The sequence below is a fragment of the Equus przewalskii genome, chromosome 24 (genome assembly GCF_037783145.1).
Source record: "Equus przewalskii isolate Varuska chromosome 24, EquPr2, whole genome shotgun sequence".
Lineage (NCBI taxonomy): Eukaryota > Metazoa > Chordata > Mammalia > Perissodactyla > Equidae > Equus > Equus przewalskii.
The window spans coordinates 28,943,277-28,964,393 of NC_091854.1; the positions used below are offsets into that span (position 1 = coordinate 28,943,277).

The window sequence follows — 21,117 nt, forward strand, 5'->3', positions numbered from 1 at the left end:
CGGTGACAAGCGCCGTGTTCCACCAAATCCTCCCATCAGAAAGCCCTCCACCTCCTAGACCTGTTTGCACGGTTGTCACGAGTGTGGGACTGCGTGCTGGTGAGACTTCCTGGCGCTCTAGAGGTCTGTGCTTCTGTGGTTCTTGGTCCAAAGCAGGTCTGCTCACTCAGTCCCTCTGGTGAGGGTTTCATTCCCACTCCGAGGTGAGAGGCCTATCTGAGGCCGTTGAAGAAGCCCAGGATTTGGCAGGCAAGGACTTGATCTTGCAGGGGCCCTGCAAAACTCACGACTGGATCCGACCTTCCTATGGGGCCTCTCAGGCCAGACAGTCACTGCAGGTTTTGAAGGTGCCCTGTCATGACATCAAGTTGTAGAAGCTTCTAGTATTTACATTTTTTGGTTTCTTGTTCAAGCCAGTTCCAGTCCAAAGCACCCACAATTCTCACTCCACGAAAGGAAAGATTTTCTAACAATAAGAGATGCCCATCATGGCACAGACTGCCCACAAGGAGAACTTCTCCCTGGCCCAGAAGGTCCCAGCAGAGGCATCTGTCTGTCCTGGCTAGAGTGGGAGCAATGTTTATGAGAGGATGGGTGGGCTAGAAGAGAATTAAAGTCCTTTCGAATTCCAAGATGTCACTTTAGACACTAAGCTTTGCGAGGATTAGGGAGAAGATTAAAATGAGAAGCAGAGAAGAATGTGCATTTTTGCTAAGCGTTATCTGTGGGAACGAATGTTTAGTCTAGTTTCAAAGTACCTGGATCCCGCCTCTTCTAAACCCTCTTTGTTACAGAGAGGAGCACACAGACAGAGGACTGGGTGTGTTGCTTTCACTGTTAAGATAACAATTCACAAATAACAATGTTAAGATAACCATTATTGTTTATAACAATAAATGGTACAAGATGTAGTACCATTTAACTTGTCCTTGGTGGCCCCAGAGATTTTTCTAGAGATCCCATTGACAGATCCCCCAACGGTCTCATCAGCCACACAGGTACCAGTACCATTGCCCTCATTCTACCGAGAGAAACCTGGAGTAGAGAGGAGTGAAGGGACTAAAACAGCGTAGCTCTTCAGATGACCGTTGAAGATGTTTGGGAGCAGGAATCTTTATGGGAGGAAGAATTTTGGTTTTAACCAGTCACTTACTTGTAAAAATGAAAACCAACAGCCAACAATTGGGCTGGGTTCTCCTATCATATTCACATGTTACGGCTGCTCTAAATGTCTTGCTTTGAGAATTGTCTTGCTGTTAAAAATGGCTGTATTTTAAAACAAATTTTAAGCTGCAGTTTTAGTTTCAAAGTGAAGAGCTTGAGTGTGACTCACGAAGCTATTTATAGTAGTCTTCTCTTACACCAGTTTGTGTGCGTGAGGGAGAGAGAGAGAAAGGAAAAGAGGAAGAGCTCATTTCTTAAAACTGAAGAAGACTGCAGTTATCGAAATCTCTCATGCTAACCCCATCAGAGGACGTTACATTCCCACTCTGACTCTTCTGGTTTCGTGCTCATCAGCTTCATAATTCCAAAACTGTTTGTTTACCCTTAACTGGAAAGTGTGTAGTGAGAGGGCTGTAGGTTTTGGGAAACAAAGAGGGGGGAGGATGGCTCACCTGAACACATCCTCTCACGAGCATGCCGGTGCAAACAGTGTTTTCCTTCAACAAAGGCGAGTCGTGATATCGCACAAAGAGCTGTGGACAGGCTTCTGTCCCGGCTCTGCCTTAGGAGCTGGGACACTTTGGGAAGAACTTCCTCTCTCTGACCCTCAGTTTTCCCACCTGTTAAGTGGGGATCCCTCGTACCCACCTCCCAGGGTTTTCATAAGGATTAAACGAAACGACGTGCCAGCTTTCGGCACTTCGTGAAACCTTCACATCCTGTAACGACATTAGGCCTCACTGTTTGCTGGAAGGCTGCTGGGTTTACTACTGTCTTCCTACTCTTCCTGAGAAAGAGAGGCTTTCTATTCCTATGAGTGTTATTTTCTACTATTATTAGAGTTCTTGGAAAGGAAGGGCAGCTTTCCTTCCACTCTCTCCCTTTTTAATGACTATAGAAAATTAATTCCTAAATATCCACATCTACAGATTCCCATCTCTCTTTTTTTTTCCCTAAAGATTGGCCCTGAGCTAACATCTGTTGCCAATCTTCCTTTTCTTGTTCTTCTCCCCAAAGTCCCCCAGGACATAGTTGTATATTCTAGCTGTAGGTCCTTCTGGTTGTGCCATGTGGGACGCCACCTCAGCACAGCCTGATGATCGGCGCTAGGTCCACGCCCAGGATCCGGACCGGTGAAAAACTGGGCCCCTGAAGCGGAGCATGTGAACTTAACCACTCGGCCACAGGCTGGCCCAGATTGCCATCTTTATTTTCCCAAAAGGTGAATAAGTCAGGTGGCCTGGTCACTGCTGGGCATATTGTACGTAGGAGAGAGAAGGGTGGGCAGAGAGGGGACAAGAGTCAGAAGAGATGGTGTAGTGGGGTCAGAGGTGGACATGCTTGGGACCCTGACCCGATTGAGTTGGAGGAGGAAAAGATACAAGTGTGTCGAGGCAGGAACTCAGGCAGAGCCCCCCCTCATCTGGCACAAGTAAACGACATTAAGAATCATGAGGATGTGGCTGAGAAAATGAGCTCCAACCAGGTCTCTGAAGCCTCATGTCCAAGCCATGAGGGAAATAAAAGGTCTTTTTCTGGTCTTAAAACTTACTATTCAAATATATAATTCACTTTATATGGCAATTATATCTCAACAAAACCAAAATAAAACAAAGAAGCAAATATATAATTCTCCTGAATTTTAAGTTGGCACTGAAGACTTACCTTCCAGAAAAGAGAAATCCGTTGTCTATTGTAGTCAATGGGCTGTTTCGTGTACCAGACATCTAACATCCCGGTAGGCTCTGTTTTGAAGGGGAAAAAGCATATTTTCATAAAATAAAAAAATATATATACACACACACTCACACACACAATATAAAAACTTGAAAAAGTCAATTGGTTATAAATGATTCTGGGAGAGTAGACTTATAGCATAATTTCAATTTTCTTTGTACCACGATATTTTCCTTTTTCTTTTGTTAAACAATGAACATGGATATCTTTGGCCACAGAAGTCAGAAAAAACAAAGTTACCTTAAAAATTTTTTTTAAATGATGAAGAAATTAGGTTCCTAACTTACTCTTAATGCATGTACTAATAAAATAAAGAAAGTATGTATCGTTATTTCTTTTTCACTGGAATGCAAAAAGAATTCTCAGGAGAAAATTAAAGACATAAATCATATGGGAAACATTTTCCAATCCTGTAAAAATACAAAATACAAATAATAAACTTTGTGTTCATCGCCACTCCTGAACTTTTCATGTTGTGGTATAATTATCGGGTTTTATGATTGTTAGACAATGGTGTACTTGAAAGGAACGCCTCTCTCATTCATCCCAACCGTCCTCACAGTGGCACAGTGCTTAGAATGTAAGAGGCTTCCGATGACTCTTTGTTCAGTGATGAATGAGCAAATGGACAAATCAGGCAATATTATCTACTTGATGCTGATGCACAGGCTGAACCCATAGAAGAAATAACCGCCAATCTGTAAGACAATGGTCAAATATGACCTAATTCAATTTGAGAAAGTCAATCAAACATACTTGAAGAGAAATTGAATAATCAGCTCCTGTGTAAGAGTGTCTGCATGTGTGTGTACGCCTGTGTGTCTGTGAGTGGGTGAAGTAGTTTTATTTTTCCCACTATCATATTTATTTTGATTTATAGCCAGGGAGGGAGTCAATGGAAGCAACCCCTGAAATCAGGCTTCAATTGCACCAACCTAACTTGTTTAACAGTCACTTAAAGTGTATTTGAAGTGAGGGTACATTGAGGTTCCTCCTGGAGTAGCAAGTTCCATTTAACCAGATGGAAGTTTCCAGAAAATTAAGTCCCACATGGATAAGAGAAGACAAGCAGCAAGGAAGAGGAGAAGAGAAAGAGGGAAAGGAAGGGACGTTCTGGGCAGGTCCTGTGTGGGCTCTTTCACAGTTACACCTCACTTCCTCGTCACCCCCGTGATGTGTGCAGCTTAGTGCAGCGGTTAAAGTGTGAGCTCCAGAGCCAGACCATCTACGGACAAACCTCGGCTCTCTGATCTCGAAAAATGTTAACCACATCCTTAAGCCAGTCTCCTCATCTGCCCCATGAGGATCATGATTCTACACATGGCATGGGGCCATTGTGAGAATTTACATGAATAGAAGAGTGTTGACACATGTTGAGCAGCTGGTAAATTTAGTTGTGTTGTCTTCTTCATTTGAAAACTGAAGTGCTGCAAGGTTAACGCACCTGTTCAAGGTCCCAGAACTAATGATGGGAGAAGCCAGGCTTTGAACACAGGTCTGTTTTCTTACGGAGCCCATGGTCTTCGCCCTGCACCATGCCCCTGCCTGGCTCTGACACGGCTGCTGACTTCTCTATAATACTTCCCTCCCCAGCAGGCGTGCCCCTTATGTGTTCTCTTTTCTTCGTTTGTCACCTCCTCTTCCTGCCTCTCTTGCCCTCTTCTCTTTCTGATTTTTCTGAACATTCATTCTTTTCTTCCCCCCATCTTCCTACCAGTGTAGTGTTTACCTTTCATTGAGGACTCAGCAGTAAGAAACGTATACATAAGACATTCTGAAAATGCTTCCAGTCCTTCAGAATCATGAAGAGTGACCCACGAAGCAAGCCCAGGACCTTTTTCTGCTGTCCAGATGCAAAAAAGAAAAAAAAGCACAGGCAAGAGGAAAGGGGACCTGACATTTATTGACCACCTACTATGTGCCAGGTGATATTCAGACACTTTATGTACATTATCTCTTTTAATCCTCACACCACGCTGAGGTTGCAGGCAGTTGCAGGTGATTACAGCTGTCTTACAGCCAAGGACAAGGAGGCTGACAAAGGTTGAATGATTTACAGAACACTCAGAGCTGGTCAATGGCAAAGCTGAGAGCTGAGCCCAGGTCTTGCGTCTCTAAAGCCGCTGCTCCTCCATTACAGGTCAATGTACTGAGCAAAGATAGGAACGTGCCACAGATGAGATAATCCAGACGTTGTCTACATAATCAGCATCCTGAAACTGGGGTATGCTCAGTGTCAGAGCCAGCTGACTTGGTCCATAGCGCTGTCTTCAGTTAATTAGATATTTGTAAGAATTTTAAAGGGAACACTCCTTGCCTCATTAAAGATCTACAACCTAGTAGATTATTACAGAACTAAGAATCAAATTCTAGAATCACATTCTCTTCAAAGGATAAACTGAAAGTGAATCTGAAATTTTAACGGTGCCCACCTGCAATGTGAGCCTCTGGGAGGGAAATCATTAGCTGAATCTGTACGAGTTTCAAAGTGTAACGTTTCATGACCAGGGGTGTCAAACCACTGCTGCAGAAAGCAATCAAAGGGCTAATATTAGAACCCTTGACATTCAACCAACACAAAGTCACTTAAAGTTCTAACCTCAGTGTTATCTAACAGAAGACAGATACAGCTACTACAGGCAGGTGGAAAAGGAAAGTCAAAGGCCTGTGTGTCCAATGATTACAAAACAAATGGGTACAAATGATTAAAAACACAAATACTGAGAAATGGAAGTCGGCTCTCCTGAGATGAAAGCATCTCCTATGGAAAGGGAAAGATTGTTGGGTTAAAGAGGAGGGAGTCACCAATATGAAAAAAAGATCCTAATTTAAGCAGGAGGTGGACCTAAATGATCTAAATGACCCCAGGGTTCTTTCAACTCGAGAATCCCAAGAGTGCAAGGTTCTGTGAAACAACAGATGTGATAAAGAAATCAGGGCCAAGCCATGCGTTCTACTGAGAGGAGCATCCACATCTGAAGCCAAGGCAGGTGCAGGAACGTGGACAAGAACAGCCGAACTGCCGTGGAGAGCAAGCCCTCCACTGCTTCAGCCCGCAGTGAACAGGAGTATAAAGACCTCCAAGAACATTGAAAATGGAGAATCTAACACAAAGGAAATATGGAAAAGGCCTATCTTGAGAGGTTTCAAGTAGTGGACTAAATGAAACATGCAAAGATTTTTCGGCCCAAATCATGCCGTAAGCAGGACAAGAGAGAGAGAGATGAGTGATTCACCGCCTTGGCTCCTTGAGGTCCACTCTTTGGGGTGTGATACGTTTATCCAAAATCTATTTCCAAACAACACAGTTCAAACAGATCTTACAAACACCTGCTTGATTAAACAAGTTTTTAGTGGTGGGTTCTGCCTTCAGACGTTACCACCTGCTATGCCTCCATGGGAAGTCCCATACAGACTCCCCAACCTCCTCCTCTTTGAGTCATGGTGTTTAACACTGGGTTCACTCTCCCTTGTCAACTCTTTCTTTCTCCTCTGTCACTATTCTTGATGGTCCAGCATCCACATGTGTGTTCCTTCCCAACGGCTGGTGCTGTAGCCCCTCCACCGGCCCATTTCCAATGATCCGTTTCTCTCAACTGATGCCTTTGCATCACACTTCCCTGAGCAAAAGGAAGTAGTCAGGCAGGGATTCCCCCATCTTTCCACGATGAAAACTTTCAAACTTCACCGCCAATTCTCTTACACAGCACCCCCGCTGATTATACTGTGGGTGAAGCATCCCTACTTCCATCAAAGTTCAACCCCTCACCCGAGTTCTGCATCCCATCCTCCTGCTTCATCAAGGACCTCTCTCCCACTTTTCCTGCATCATTAATTTCTCCCTCTCTGCCGGGCCCTTATCATCACCTTGCAAATATACTGATTATCTCTGATCCTAAAAACAAAAAAGATAGACAAAGAATTTCTCAATACCACATCCTGTGCCAGCTACTGCCCCGCATCTCTGCTCTTCTTCACAGAACTTCTTGAAGAGTTATGAATTGTCACCGTCTTTATTCCCTTACCTCACATTCACTCTCAACCCATACCAATTGCTATTCTGTCCCCATCACCCTACTGACACTGCTCCTGGTTGGCAGTGAACTCAGTTTTACCAAATCAAATGGTTACTTCTCTGTTCTTATTTCATTGGCCTTAGTGGCAGCATTTGACATAGTTGAATATACTTCCATCAACTTTTTTTTTTTTTAGAAATATAACTTCTAACCATACAGATCACAAGCGAAGAGTTTGTTTCTTAGTAGAAGCAGGGATGTTTCATCCATCCTGAAATCAATGGAGGCATTGTGTTACACTGCTGATGGGAAGAAAGTGAGTTGCAAAAGATTATGTGTAGTATATAATTTTGATTAAGCTCAAAACAAGCAAAACTAATTATTGTTTAGAGATACATACATTTCTGAAAGCTATGAGAAAAGTATGAGGATGATAAACATACAATCCAGGATGGCAGTTACCTCTGGGGAAGCATGACAAGGGTAAGAATATATTGGTAATTTTATAGTATTTAAGTTGAATGTTGGGTTCGTAAGTGTTCCTTTCATTGTTAGTTTTTGTAAGAAGAAAGTAGCTTAAACTAGGATAATCATAGTGGCAACGGAAGGAATGAACAGATTTTGAACGTGTTTAGGAGAGAGAGTCAATTGCTGATATGGGGGAGTGGGGGAAAAGAAGAATTTAAGGATAATTTCTCAAATTTTGACTTGCGTAACTAGGGAGACAGAGGTGTCATTTACTGGGATAGAAAAGATTGAAACAGAAGTATTTTAGAAAGATTTTGCTTTGAAGAAAAAATAAAAGGTTTTGTTTAAGCTGTGCAGTATTTGGGATGTCTGTTGACATCTAAAATGAAGATATGGAATAGGCAATTAGAATACAAATCTGAAGTTCTGCAGAGAGTCCAGGACTGAAACTCTATCCTCTCCCTCTCTCTGTCTCTGTCTCTCTCTATTTATCTAGTTTTAGAGTCATGGGACTGGACGAGGTCAGCTAGGTAAAGAAGGAATCCTACCCAGTGTAAAGCCATAGGAATTGTGGTTGAGAAGAGAAAAACAGCCAGTAAAAGAGACCAAAAAGAATTGGCCAATAAGATAGAATAAAAACCAGGAACACGTGACTTCACAGAAGTCAAGGGAATCGAGCACTTGAAGGAGGAAACAGCTCCCTTCTCCTGTTGCAACGACCTCGGAGGCCATACGTCCTAGATGGAGGAAGGCCACAGGATTCCCTTTGGACTTTGCATTTTTCTTGGTGTCAGCTCCTTCAGGTATCGTCCCCTAATGTTCTGAGATGGACTAGACGCTCTTGAGTCTGAGGGTCTGACTGGTTCTCATTATGTCCCAGCACCTGGCAGAGCTCCTGACACACACACATTCCTCACAGGCCATCCAGAAGAACACAATTTTTTCATTGGTTTCTGTTTGGAGGGCTTCATGGAAAGCATTTCTTCTTATTGGAGTGATCAGCATCTTGTCAAATAATTGAGCTCAGCATTTATTTCTTCCAGGGTAGGTGTTCAACTTAGGGGAGACCAAAAGAATAATAAAAGAGGGTAGGGACTATTATTGGATCTCAAACATAACATTTTCCTTCTAATGAAAATGTTTGCATGTAAGCCTCTTTAGAAGGGTAAGAACCATCCGTCCCCATTTCCTCAAGCCTTAGGCAAAAGGACACAAGTAGGATTCTTTCAAGTTTGGCTACTTTGGGAGATGGCAAACTATGGCCTGTGAGCCAAATGTGGGCTGCTCCCTGTTTTTGTACAGTCTGTGAACTAATTATGGTTTTTACATTTTTAAATGGTTGAAAACAAATTAAAAGAAGAATTATTCTTAGTGATATGTGAAAATTATATAAAATTCAAATTTCGGTGTCCATAAATAAAGCTTTATGGGAGCACAGTTTTGTCTATGCATTTATATATCATCAACGGCTGCTTGCACACTATAATAGCAAATTTCAGTAGTTGTGACAGATCGTATGGTCTGCAAAGCTGAAAATATTTACTCTCTGGACCTTTACAGAAAATGTTTGCTGACCCCTGAGCTAGGCTGTTAAGAAATGCTTGCTAACCAAGATGGTAAAATAACCTCTAGTATTTAATTTTTCACACTGAAACTTTCTTGGAAATATTTTAAAATTACAAATGGATGAATGAATTGCCTAGCTTCTCCATGTGAGAAGGGGTGGCTGCAGCTGGTAACGCTGCATTTTCTCCCTCTTTGGGGGTCTCTCACCAATCACCCATGCCATCACCACAGTGGTGGAGGGGGACTCCTCCTTTACCACTCTGGCACAAGTATGAGCACGTAACACTTCCCTTATTAACAGTCCACAGTAGAGTTTAACAAGATCAAATGTGTAAATAAGACTTCAGAAAACGGTGAGTGAACAGACAGATACACATGATTGATAACACAGCTCTAAGGAACGCCTCACGCATCTTCATTTTGGAGTCTCCGCCTTGGGGGTTCAAAGTGGTGAAGGAGTGCCTTCCCCAACACCTGGCCTATTCTCAGGCATGGCTGGACACCATACAGCCCAAACTCAACAGTGTTTTCCCACTAGAAGCAAAATATGGCGGCTCGCTCCCCAGGATCAGGCATGCCTTCGATGGATAGGATCGCGGGACTATCCTCCTAAACATGGGAAAGTGGTTTCTTTTACTCCATGTCTTACTTAGTGGTCATTTAAAAGTGTTTTTCATGGAGGACCATGACAAGAGTTGGACTGAATGACATGGGAAAGGGCCACCTGGAGTCAAGGCCCTCATTCTCTGCTGACATGATATAAATAAGTGCGCCCAATCCTCCGGGAGAGGTTATGCTGCTCCTAGTTTTGATTAGCAAAGGCTGCAGAGAAAGATCTCTATCCTGAGACGGTTCACAGTTTTAGAGAGTAACTAAGAAAAGAAAAGCTTACTAGTAATTTTTTTAGATGCCAACTTATGTATGAGTCCAGGTCTAAAGGGTTAAAGGAAGAAGTGTTCACAAAAAATTCACACCTTTAGGTTTCCATCAGTTGGTGTTTCATAAAGAAACTGATGACAGAAACAGTGGTGAGAGGTGAAAACCATGCAGCTCAGAGAAAAGAGAAAAGAGACAGCCCACAGAAAGATCACACACAGAAAAGGGACAGTCAGACGTCGACAGGAAGCCCACGGAGCTGGTAACGGTGGTAACTCAGGAGTACGGGTTTCTCTCTGCATGGCTGTCTGCACCTACTCTGAAGAAGCCAGCTCCCCATTCATAACCATCCACGGGTACAGGAGCATAACAGGGTGCTACACGCATTGTCACGGTGGTGGTTTATTTTCTAGGATATGACAAAGTTACCTTCAGGGGTTTTTAATTCGACAGATAGACACTTAGAGGGAAAAAAAAAGAAAAATCTTTTCACATATCTCTCAGCAGGTCTTTCTCAAATGGGAGGGAGAATGACAAGAATTCACAAGCCCAGAGTTTCCCTACTTTTTATAGTTTAGTCGAACGTGATATAACTTAAAAATGTCCCAGCCTGTTTACTGCCTTGGACTTGGACATAAAATATGGCCCATTTTCAAGAATTTAATCTGTACTATGTATAAACAAAACCTAATCCATGAGGGATTAAAAAAAATACATTACTTTGACTGTGTAATAAAACGATAACAGGAGTAAGTTCTGGATTATAAAAATGACAAGCAGAGAGCAAGTGGCTCAAGATTAACTTAAGAGATTTTTATCCTAAAATAGAGGGAATAAATCGTAATTTGTTGGATGAATTCATTTTTAAATATTTTTTAAAATAGAGAAATGCAATTAATATAAGAAGAAAGGAAGAATATACAATTATTCTACAATTCACATATTAGGTATTATATTTTATTAATAGGCTCTTTAGGTCCTTGAATGTCATTGGGGTATGATTGATAAGTGTCATCAGCCATCAAAAACCATTAGTAGCTCAAAGGAAACGAATGTAACATAATCATGAAGCCAGTTCACATGCACACGGATCCCTAAGTTTCACAAATAAGCATTAAGAGTTTCTCACATGAACACCTCAAACTCTCCAGATAATAAAGCAATGGACTCCATGCCAATAATTTTTCCTCTGAACCAAATTTACACAAATTATGAAAAGTTCTATATCATATCACTAATTGAGTGCTTTTGAAAACTAATATTCAGATGGCTATCTTGTGTCTCCAAGGATTTGTTAATATTGGCATAAAGTTCATATAAGAATTTTTGCTTCAACAAAATATTTGATTACACTTCAATAAAGTTTTCTTCCCAATAATTACCAAAAAGAAAAGTCCGTCAGACTGGAAAATCTATTTGACATCCTTTCATAGCTATGGGCAGTCTGGTGGCGCTCATCTGAGCGGACAGTACTAAAGGCATGAAGAAGTGCAGGGCTGCCAGATTTGGAGGAGAAACGAATGCTGGATGTCAAACTTTTTATTTTAAAATGTTATGTATCCAGAGTCTACCTTTCTTTTAAACTTCTAGTATGGCTTAGAAAGCCATATTAATTTTCGTAGAATCCAAAAGGTAAAATGTATGAAGGTTTAACTATAAAGGAATGGAATTAATTACTGGTTGAGTTTTGCGGAAGAAGAGAGTTACTGAGGTAGTTGTGAAGCAGAAATGAGAGTTATAACTAAACATTACTGGGCACAAGCTTGTAACCAACACGACAATATGTGCAAGCAGGAGTAGCACTTCCTATGTTAAAAATTTCCTAGCAATAGAGACAAATCTCCCTGGACAGTCTCAGTAATTAGTTAACGTCAAAATGAACTTGTTAATTAATGCACTCAGTACCAGTACTGTAAAGACTGTTCCAGGGGAATCACTGTATCTTCCTCTCTCCCCCCTTTTTTCCTCCCATTCCATTCACCTCTTTCTGTTTTTTGACACGTACCTTCTTCCGGTGTTTGTGTTCTCAGTGGTTCACTCCAATTGCTCCAGCTACCTTTAGAAAGATGCAGCTTAGAGGAAATCTGAAATTCATATTCTGTAAAGGGTTTCAGATCCAGCAAGTCATATCTTCCTCTAGCGTTTGTAGCATTAACCTTGAATCAGACAAGATTTTTAAAGGTGTCTATTAATACTAAATTAATGTATAGAACTTTAACATAAAGGTAGGCAACTAGACCAGATAACTCTTTTTATCTTTTCAGATCTGTCATTCAATGAGAAGAAATATCAATGACTGGGCTACTGAATACACATGACATTAATCTGAAACAATAGCTTCTCAAAAAAACAAAGCCCAAATCTCCTAGGACTAAGAACCCATCTACACGGGTTCCAAACAGGATCCTGAAACCAGCTGAAAACTAGTGAAGGTTAAAAATTACCAGTTTTCAAAAAGGCCTGGGAGAAGTTTCTACACTAGAGATTATTTATTTATTTTTTAGGAAGATTAGCTCTGAGCTAACATCTGCTGCCAATCCTCCTCTTTTTGCTGAGGAAGACTGGCTCTGAGCTAACATCCGTGCCCATCTTCCTCTACTTTGTACGTGGGATGCCTACCACAGCATGGTGTGCCAAGCAGTGCCATGTCAGCACCCGGGATCCGGACCGGCGAACCCCCAGCCGCTGAAGTGGAACGTGCAAACTTAACCGCTGTGCCACCAGGCTGGCCTGGTGGGCTAAACATTCTTAAATTCCCCACCTTGCTGGTGTGAGAAGACAGAGATGTGTGCCATGACCCTAAGCACCCTCCCTGTTTGGCCCCCACTCTCAAGACCATTACCATGTTCCAGGACCTGCTGTTACTGGCCCGATATCGGAGTCGATTGAGCAGCGCCAGCCCCTCGTCTCTCCACTGAAGGATACATCTGCTCACGGAAGCGTTCACACATTTGATTCTGATGTCCCACGGAGGAAGAGGCCTCACTAGTGACCAGGACAAACAAAAAAGCATGATTCAGGCTCCGAGACCCAAAATTACCGTATGTATTAACATGAGATATAGAGTTGAACAAAACTCATTTGTAAGATGCACAACCACCAAATTTGGTGAAATATACAAGAGAGAAGTTCCTGGCTTTTAGAAAGAAGAAAAAGTTTGATTCACTTCTAAATCATTAAAATAATTCCCCTTAATCTACCCTCACTTATACCAAATAAACGACCACCAATATTAGTGATAGATAGTGTCAATTCCTTTTAATTCAATGATTTAAAGAAAAGCAACGTGGCAGCCCTGGGGGTCTCGTGGTTAAGATTCAGGGCTCTCACTGCCGTGGCCTGGGTTCATGTCCCAGTCAGGGAACCACATCACCTGTTGGCTGCCATACTGTGGTGGCTGCGTGTTGCTGTGATGCTGAAAGTTGTGCCACCGGGGTTTACAATACCAGCAGAGTCACCCTTGGTGGACAGGTTTCAGCGGAGCTTCCAGACTAAGACAGACTAGGAAAAAGGACCTGGACATCCACTTCCGAAAAAACCCCTATGGATAGCAGCAGAGCATTGTCTGATGAGAGGATGACACAAAAAGACCAGGCAGGGATCCACTCTGCAGTCCACAGGGTCGCTAGGACTCCGAATCCACTTGACGGCACTAACGACAAAATGTGCCAAACCCAATTACGATGCCTAAGAAGGCAGAGACAGCTAGTGATGATCTCCGCAGAAGGAGAAGAAATGTTGGTAGGTTCTAGGAAAGGGACATAGGAACAGGGAATAGAAGAAAAGAATGAGAGAGAAAGAAGGTGACTTAGAGATGAAGAGTCAATGTAAAGAGATGGAAGAGAGGATGGAAGGCGGGATGGGGAGAAATGTGATAGGAAAATGTACAGTAAATGCCTATATGCAGACTCACAGTTAGCAGTATGTGTCCAGAGAGGTGCTGTGGGAAGAGAGATGAGAGGCAGAGTGTGAGGCTGGAATTTCAGGCAGGCCAGAAGCCCAGAGTCTACCTGGCATGGTCAGAACTTGGGAATGCCTGCGACTGGCCTTTGATTCAACTGTCAGAAATGTGCTGGGACTGGCTCACTCCACCTCCCAAGCCGATGGGAGGGGTGGAATTAGGTATTCTCAGAGCAAGATGCATTTGTACCTTGATACACTTTACTTATAGTTTGCACCTGGCTGCCCTAGCCCAGCAGGCCCACACGTAGTCTATCTATCTCAGAACATTGGGGCAGCCATGGGGGTAAAAAGACACCGCCACCAAGGAGGCCTGCACTGAGCTTCTCCAATACCCTCAGAGGACCTCGCCTCAGTCAGATGGCATCGCTGGCGGCTGGTGCTTTCCTGAGACTTGAAGCCGGGGCTCTTATTTCTCCAACAGAGAGAACAATGTTGAACATCCCATTTTATACAGCCATCTCTATGTAGCTCTCGGGTCAGAGACTCTTTTACTTGCCTCAAAGTAACATCTGTCCTTTGCCTGTGCCTACTGGCCACTCTCCATCAACCATTGTTCCTTTTGAAACAATCACAGAACATTCAAGTGATTGCTCATGTGCCAATGAATGACACTTACAACGAGTTCAGTAATATGTACCTATGTCCAACCATGTGAACGTGGATGGAAACGAAGAAGCACTCCCAAGACTGTTGATCGCAGTAACCTTGGCTGTGTAACCGGAGTCAGGGGATTCAGGGGTCAGGCTGATCCCCAGGTCCAAACGGTCACAATCATGATCACTACATTGCTTCTGCCAAGTTAAGTTTTTTGGTCCATTTAACCTGTAAATAAAAGACAATGGTGTTCAGCAAGATACTTTACGTGCTACTGTCTCCTTTTTAGCACAAAAGAACAAAATGTTCAAATATTTAAAATTCTAGAAATTCTTTATAGTCAGTTTTACTAGGGAATACACTATGGGAATATCTGTATTCTAGGATCATTAATAGGACCATACCTCCCCCCCTCCCTCTTTTTGGTAGGACCGAGATTTTTTTGATGTTCGTATAGATGAATAACCACGCCTATGCTGCCTGAATTCTCAAAACCCTGGCTGACATCTTGGCTCCTTAGAGCAAACAGAATCAGATCCAAAGGATCTGTGGCCCCCTTGGCATTTACAGCAGAGAAGTGCCAGCTCCTAGTACAGATTGGAACCCTGGGCCCCACTTCCTTTCCCCCATCTCCTGCTCACTTAGGCACAGTGCAAACCAGCTGGATCTTTGGATGGGATTATGGAATCAACTCCAAGGAGAAGAATCTCCCAGACTCTCTCTTTTTGTGGACTCTCAGGTTAGGCAAAGGTGCTTTAAAAAGAAACTTCTCCAAGGCTAATGGAAAGCTACCACAAGCAAGAGTCTATTTATATATCATGACGCCAAGAGTCCGCAACTGCAAAAGGGAGAAGGGAGATAATTCAGCCAGTTTAACCCTAGTAGCGCAGGGAAGAATGTCCACAGTGTGGGCCGTGGATGCCCTGAAGAGAACTCTGAGTTAGACCTCAGGCCCAAGACACAAGCTCTCACATCTGACACGTCAGATGAGTGCAGCCGTTTTCAGGGATGAACATCAGAATTCTTTCTAAGTATCCAGTTATCCAGAGGGGTCTATCGCTTTTTCTCTTTGATAAAACTAGAACTGTTAGATATTTCTCAACACCATCTAAGAGATGACCTACACAAAACCTGCAGAAATGCAGTGTCTCACTCACTGTAAAGCATACACCGTATAGAGGTGGGTGTCCCGGCCTCTGTCCCAGATGCAGGTCACGGTCCCACGTTCTCCCTTCTGTACGCAAGATAAGTTTTGAGGCTGTTCTGGAACAACTTTAAAAAGAAAGAGCAAAACCTCATGTTTTAAATAGCACAGAGGTGATATTTCAATCCCATTATCATTCTTTGCCAAGAAGATAACAATACTCCCCCCACATTTCCCATACCCAGCCGAGCGGGAACTATTTTAGATGCCACCAACTTCAAAGTTGCCCCAGAGGCACAAATTTCTTCTAATAACAATAGTAATAATAGTGAATATGGATCAAACTCTTACTAGTTGCCAAGTCCTCTGCTAAGTGTTGAGTGTGTGGTTCTTCTCAATTAGACATCACAATAGCTCCATCAAGTATGTACTATTATTACCGTCATTTTACCAAAGAGGAAACTGAGACTTAGAGGTTGAGTATCTTTCCCAAGGTGACTAAACCATGAAGTGGCAGAAGGGGGCCCCAGCCCAGGTGTGGCCGTCCTGAGGGCAAGGCTTCCCCGCCATATGCCACTATTCTCCCTGACGTGTGAACACCCGGTGCAGCCCTGTTACCCCTGGTGATGGTGAGTTTCCTTTATGAATGAAGCCCATTCAAATATTAGAAACCTTTAAAAATTAGGAGCTTTTTTTCTCCCTTGACGTGAAATTTGCTGCCAAGACACTTCTACCCACTGGCACTAGTCACATCCTTCTGGGCTGTGCCATGTGAATCTGACTTCTGCAGCATCACTGGAGCACCTCATGAACACTCATAAATTAGTTCTCTATGTACGTAGACAATGAGTGCCTTCCAAGGGTGAGGCACAGAGCCTGCTGTGGAAATACAAGAGAGTACAAGGCAGGCATGGCCCCTTCTATCACAAGGTGTGTATTTTTAAAAGAAGCCATTTTGTAGTCAAAGACAGAACCCAAAGCTAGGAGTTTCTCAGATTTAATGGAGGTGAGAGAAAAGACTCTGTTGCCCGGTTATCATATTCCACCCTAATACAGAGCCCCACATGTCCATAGATGTTTCCTTTGGCTGAGATAAAACAAGTACACCACGGAAGTCCTGCGTATTGTCTGCACCAGAAAAAGCTTTAATTGATGGAATAAATGTTTTTTGTCCTTAGCACACACCATAAACCCAGACACAGTAACCACCCACTGTGTGACCTTAGTCAAGTTAATTTCTCAAAACTTCAGTTTCTTCATCTATAAAATGGGTATAACAATATGCAGTTTATATAGTTTTGTTTAATGAAATAACAAACTCTTTCTTTTCCTAGAATAATAGACTCTTCCGTATGTGTACGTATGTGTATGTATATACACACCCATACAAGTATATGTGTATAGACACACTTTGTACATCTGTATACACAGCTACCTAGGAGTAAGCCATGCAAGTTATGTTAACTTTTCATTATTTGTACAACTCTTTGTTTATCTTGGAGTTAGTAATTAACTGTCTTGTTTTTCCATTGTTTAGTTTTCTTCTTATTGATATAATTCCAAATTCTCAAGCCAATTATCTGAATCCCTGTTCAACATAGTTAGGCACACTGAGAATTCTCATAGTTTCATCTGCCTGAAATCCTCTTTCTTAGAGCCTTGCGAACTTTCCAATAAGATGGGTCTGCCTCCCTGCCTGATATGCAGCTGTCATTCTGGAATTGCAAGCTCTCAGTGTCCTAGAAATCCCTTCTTCTTTTTCCTGTGTTGGATCTCCTGTTACTTAGATCCAATGCTTTCTTCTTTCTTGGTTTAATTACTCATGTTGGTGGAGTATATCCTCCAGTCGTTCCCTGGGCAGGGTACAGGGGAGGTAATATTTTAAGCATGGCTAAAAATGTCTTTATTCTACTCTCACACTTAACTGATATTTTGGTTGAGTATAGAACTCTAGGTTGAAAAGAACTTTCCTTCAGGATTCTGAAGGCAATGCCCTGTTGATGTCTCCATTCTAGGTTGCTCCTGAGAAAACTGAAGTCATTCTGATTCTTGAAGTATTGTTTATTTTCCCTCTTCAGAAGATTCTAGAATCTTCTCTTTGTCCCCACTATTCTCAACTTTCACAAAGATGTGCTTAATGAATGTCTGTTTTCCTTAATTCTTATTGATTCTCAAAGCGTTCATGCATTCTGGGAATTTTTGTCTTTTAGTTTGGGAAACATTCTTGAATTACTTCTCTGAAGATTCTCTCCTGTTTTTTTTCTTCCTAAAAATCCCTAGTTTTCATAGTTTGGACTTTCCTCTAATTTTATATTCTATCCTCTGTATTTTAAAACTCTTGGTCTTTTTGCTATACTATGAGGGGAAAACCTCCTCAATTTATATTTCTACCCACGCATTGAGTTTTTCATTTCTGCTTATCATTTTTTGGAGGAGAGCATGTTTTCTATTCTCTGAATATTTCCTTTTCGTGGCATCCTATTTATGTTCTGTACACAATATTTTCTCTTAAATCTCTAAGGGTATCAAGGATAGTTTTTGTTTTTTAACATTTCCTCTCCTTGAATACATCCTATTTCTTCCACTTTGCTTATAAGCTTTGTTCCACGTTTGTTTTGGTTTCTGTCCTTCATGTTAGACCTTTTCCTCAGATCCCTGTATTTTCTGCATATACAGGAGCAGGCACTAAATTACAGATTGGAGCTCTGCGTGTGTGTCACTTGAAGGGCACTTGCTGACTCTAGGTTTCAGCGCAGGGTGATCTGGCTAGGTTTTCTTGGGAACCTCTGTTGTCAGTAATTTTAGATATTTCCTATTGGCCTGGTCAGATTTCCCAGAGAAGATTTTCTAATCTGCCTGGAGGAGGGTACAGGCCTGAATGTAAGTGTTCCTTTAATCCCTCTGTTTGTCAGTGTGGTGCCACCAACCTCAAGGGAACTAGCTGAAACTAGGCCAGAGACCTCAGCTATCCAGCGTCCAGTGCGATGCCAGTGAAGTGGAGCAGGACTGTCCAGCTCCATGGCATTGGGAAGGGGCTCTAAGAATCTGCTTTTGAAATAGATTTTCAATCACATCTCTCATTTTTAGCCCCACTTTTACCCTCACTCTCAGAAGTACATGGTCACGCCAATTTCTGAGTCCTTCTCGGACGGGAGCTTCTGCATTAAATCAGGTTGCATCTTGACTTTTCTCACTGCCAGCTGTCAGTTAAGCCGGTTATCACTGCTCCACCTGCTTTCCAGCTCCCGAAATTTTGTTGCTGCATCTACCCTCCCTTTCTTTTGTCCTTTTGGATTTGTGCCTCTAGAAAACTTTCTTTATTGTATCTTGGCTTTATTTCAGGGGGAATGAAAGTAAATGCATGTGTTCAAACCACCATCTTTACCCTAACCCTTCATAGGGTCTTTTGATGACCGAATGAGATATAAAGTTCCTGGCTCTTCTACATAATGAAAAAATTAGTTCTCCTTCTCACCTTTACTCCTCCAAGTTTACAGAGACTGTCATTTTAAAGATCACAGCTTTTACACACAAATCAAGTCCTCTTTCTCAGTGTGAGTTCCCTGGACCATGAAATTAAAGTATCTACTTCAGCCCAGGACTCGGTTTCGACAGGGACTGTTGGTCCCTGGGGAAACCAGACCTAATTTTCCTCAACACAAATGTATAATAGCTGATGCCAAGGAAAGGGCAGAAATCAAAGCCTCTGAAAATTAAGACACTATTATGAGTATTATGCTTGTTACTGTTTTTAAGAGTCCCACTTATTATGGGAAATAAAAAGTTTTAGAAATATAGCTTTTGGAAACAATCAACAGCCAGGCATATATTGAAAACAATCGAACAAAAATCCATTGTCTTTCATTTATTGCCTTGGTTGTCTCACTAGTTTGTAGATCAACCCTATGAGGTCAAGCAGAGCACTGACTGCTGAGTTACTACACAATTTGGATGAGCCCTGGGCAGCAGAGCAACACCAGCCCAGGAAGGGGCCAAGAAGGAAAGGCTTCAAGGCTGTGGACCCATCCCCAGTTCTGAAGACCCGGCCAACTACATGACCGGCCCTCTCGGGATATGCAATGGCACTATGGACAACCATTTATCACAAAGAAGAAAATGGGCTGCTTACTCCCTCACTAGACAGGATTAAGCTTACTACACTGGGTGAAACCAACATTCATTGTGTCTTTTCTTGGGATGACTAGCCATACTCAGAAAAATGCATCGCTTCCAGTCAGTCCTTCACCTTGAAGGTGCTAAACTTGCTCAAAGAGCAGCCATTTGATGGTGTGGTTACCACTTGAGCATGCTGCATAAGCAACACCCTGCAGCACCCCCCAAAGGAGCTGCCCCGTGACAGACACTCTTCACCATCCCCAAGATCTTCCGAGGCTCAAACTGCCACAAAGGCATCCGCATACGCGGGATGCAAAAGTCAAAAACCAGAAAGGGTTGCAGCACTCTCGTGTATCTGAGCAAAGACAGCAAGTGGAATGGAAGGGCCAAGGACATGTGCAAGGATGCTACTTCCAAGGCTGTTGTGAGCCTCCTACAGAAGAAAATGCCAGCAGCACTGTGGACACCTGCAGCTGACGTTGCAGAGCTAGGAATGTGTGATACGAATGTGTAAATTCGGTCTAGTGAGATGGTGGATTACCTGGGTGAAAGATTCAGGTGTTCCAAGGACAAGGGAGATGAGGAACAATAGTGTTTTTAAAAAAATTTTTCATTTTGTCTACAACCAACATATGTACTTTCTTTTAAGGGAAACCTGCTGAGCTACCCAGAAAGCTGCTCACATGAAGAAAAGAGTAAAACCGAATGGAACTGCAACACTAGCGCTCATCACCTACGTGCCCACTGTGTGCCTGCTCCTAGGCCAAACACTCAGTGTACAGGTTGTCCTCCGATCACCACACCATCGCATGAGGAAGGTGTTAGCATTTCCATAACACAGACGGAGAAACTGAGGCTCAGAGTATTGAAATTGTCTAAGGGGACACTGCCAGTGGCAGGGCTGGGACTCAAAGCCCATGTTCCTTTTATGACCCCACAGACTCTCAGAGCTGAGAGCACGTGACCCCTAAGCGGTGTGAACAGGAGGCCCTGAGCTGGAAGTGGAGGACCAGACCAGCCTATGCCTCCTGGCCCCCCAGGGATTTGCTTGCTCACTTGCCTGGTGTTCGGCTCAGAGCTGCTGGTGGCCCTCCAGTTGCCTAGCATTGACCATATCCTTCTAGGTCACAGAGAAAAGGTTTCCATCTTTCCTGAAGAGAGTCTCACGGAGCTTTATATCACTGTCTTTACGACAGGGACCCTGTCCTTGCATCTGGGTCAGCCAGCCTGCTGCAGCAAATTCCTCCTACTCTCCTCATGCATCTCATCTGCCACTCTGGAGCTTCCCTGGAACCATGGAGGCGTGGAGTGCAATGGGACCACTCAGGGCCCATGCATGCTCACTGCCTTGCTGGCTGGGTGTTCGAGGCTGCAGAATGCAGGCTACAACCTGCAGGAAGGTGTGTTGCTGGCTCCCCCTGAGGATTGCGGCTCATGCTGCAGATGCCAACTCTGACATTTTGGTTCTTACCC

At 42.9% G+C, this 21,117-nt stretch overlaps 1 protein-coding gene across 7 annotated transcripts in view; it reads right to left on the reverse strand.

Moving 5' to 3' along the window:
- The window catches only part of IL12RB2 (interleukin 12 receptor subunit beta 2), a 76,381-nt gene that overhangs the window by 40,174 nt on the left and 15,090 nt on the right, over window positions 1–21,117 (reverse strand). For all 7 annotated transcript variants that reach the window (XM_070592340.1, XM_070592339.1, XM_070592341.1 and 4 more), the window contains 5 exons: window positions 15,542–15,656; window positions 14,428–14,612; window positions 12,670–12,812; window positions 11,833–11,983; window positions 2,830–2,909 (listed from right to left, as the gene is read on the reverse strand). In XM_070592340.1, coding sequence (XP_070448441.1) covers window positions 2,830–2,909; window positions 11,833–11,983; window positions 12,670–12,812; window positions 14,428–14,612; window positions 15,542–15,656 — 674 coding nt within the window. The remainder of the gene's footprint in view (window positions 1–2,829; window positions 2,910–11,832; window positions 11,984–12,669; window positions 12,813–14,427; window positions 14,613–15,541; window positions 15,657–21,117) is intronic.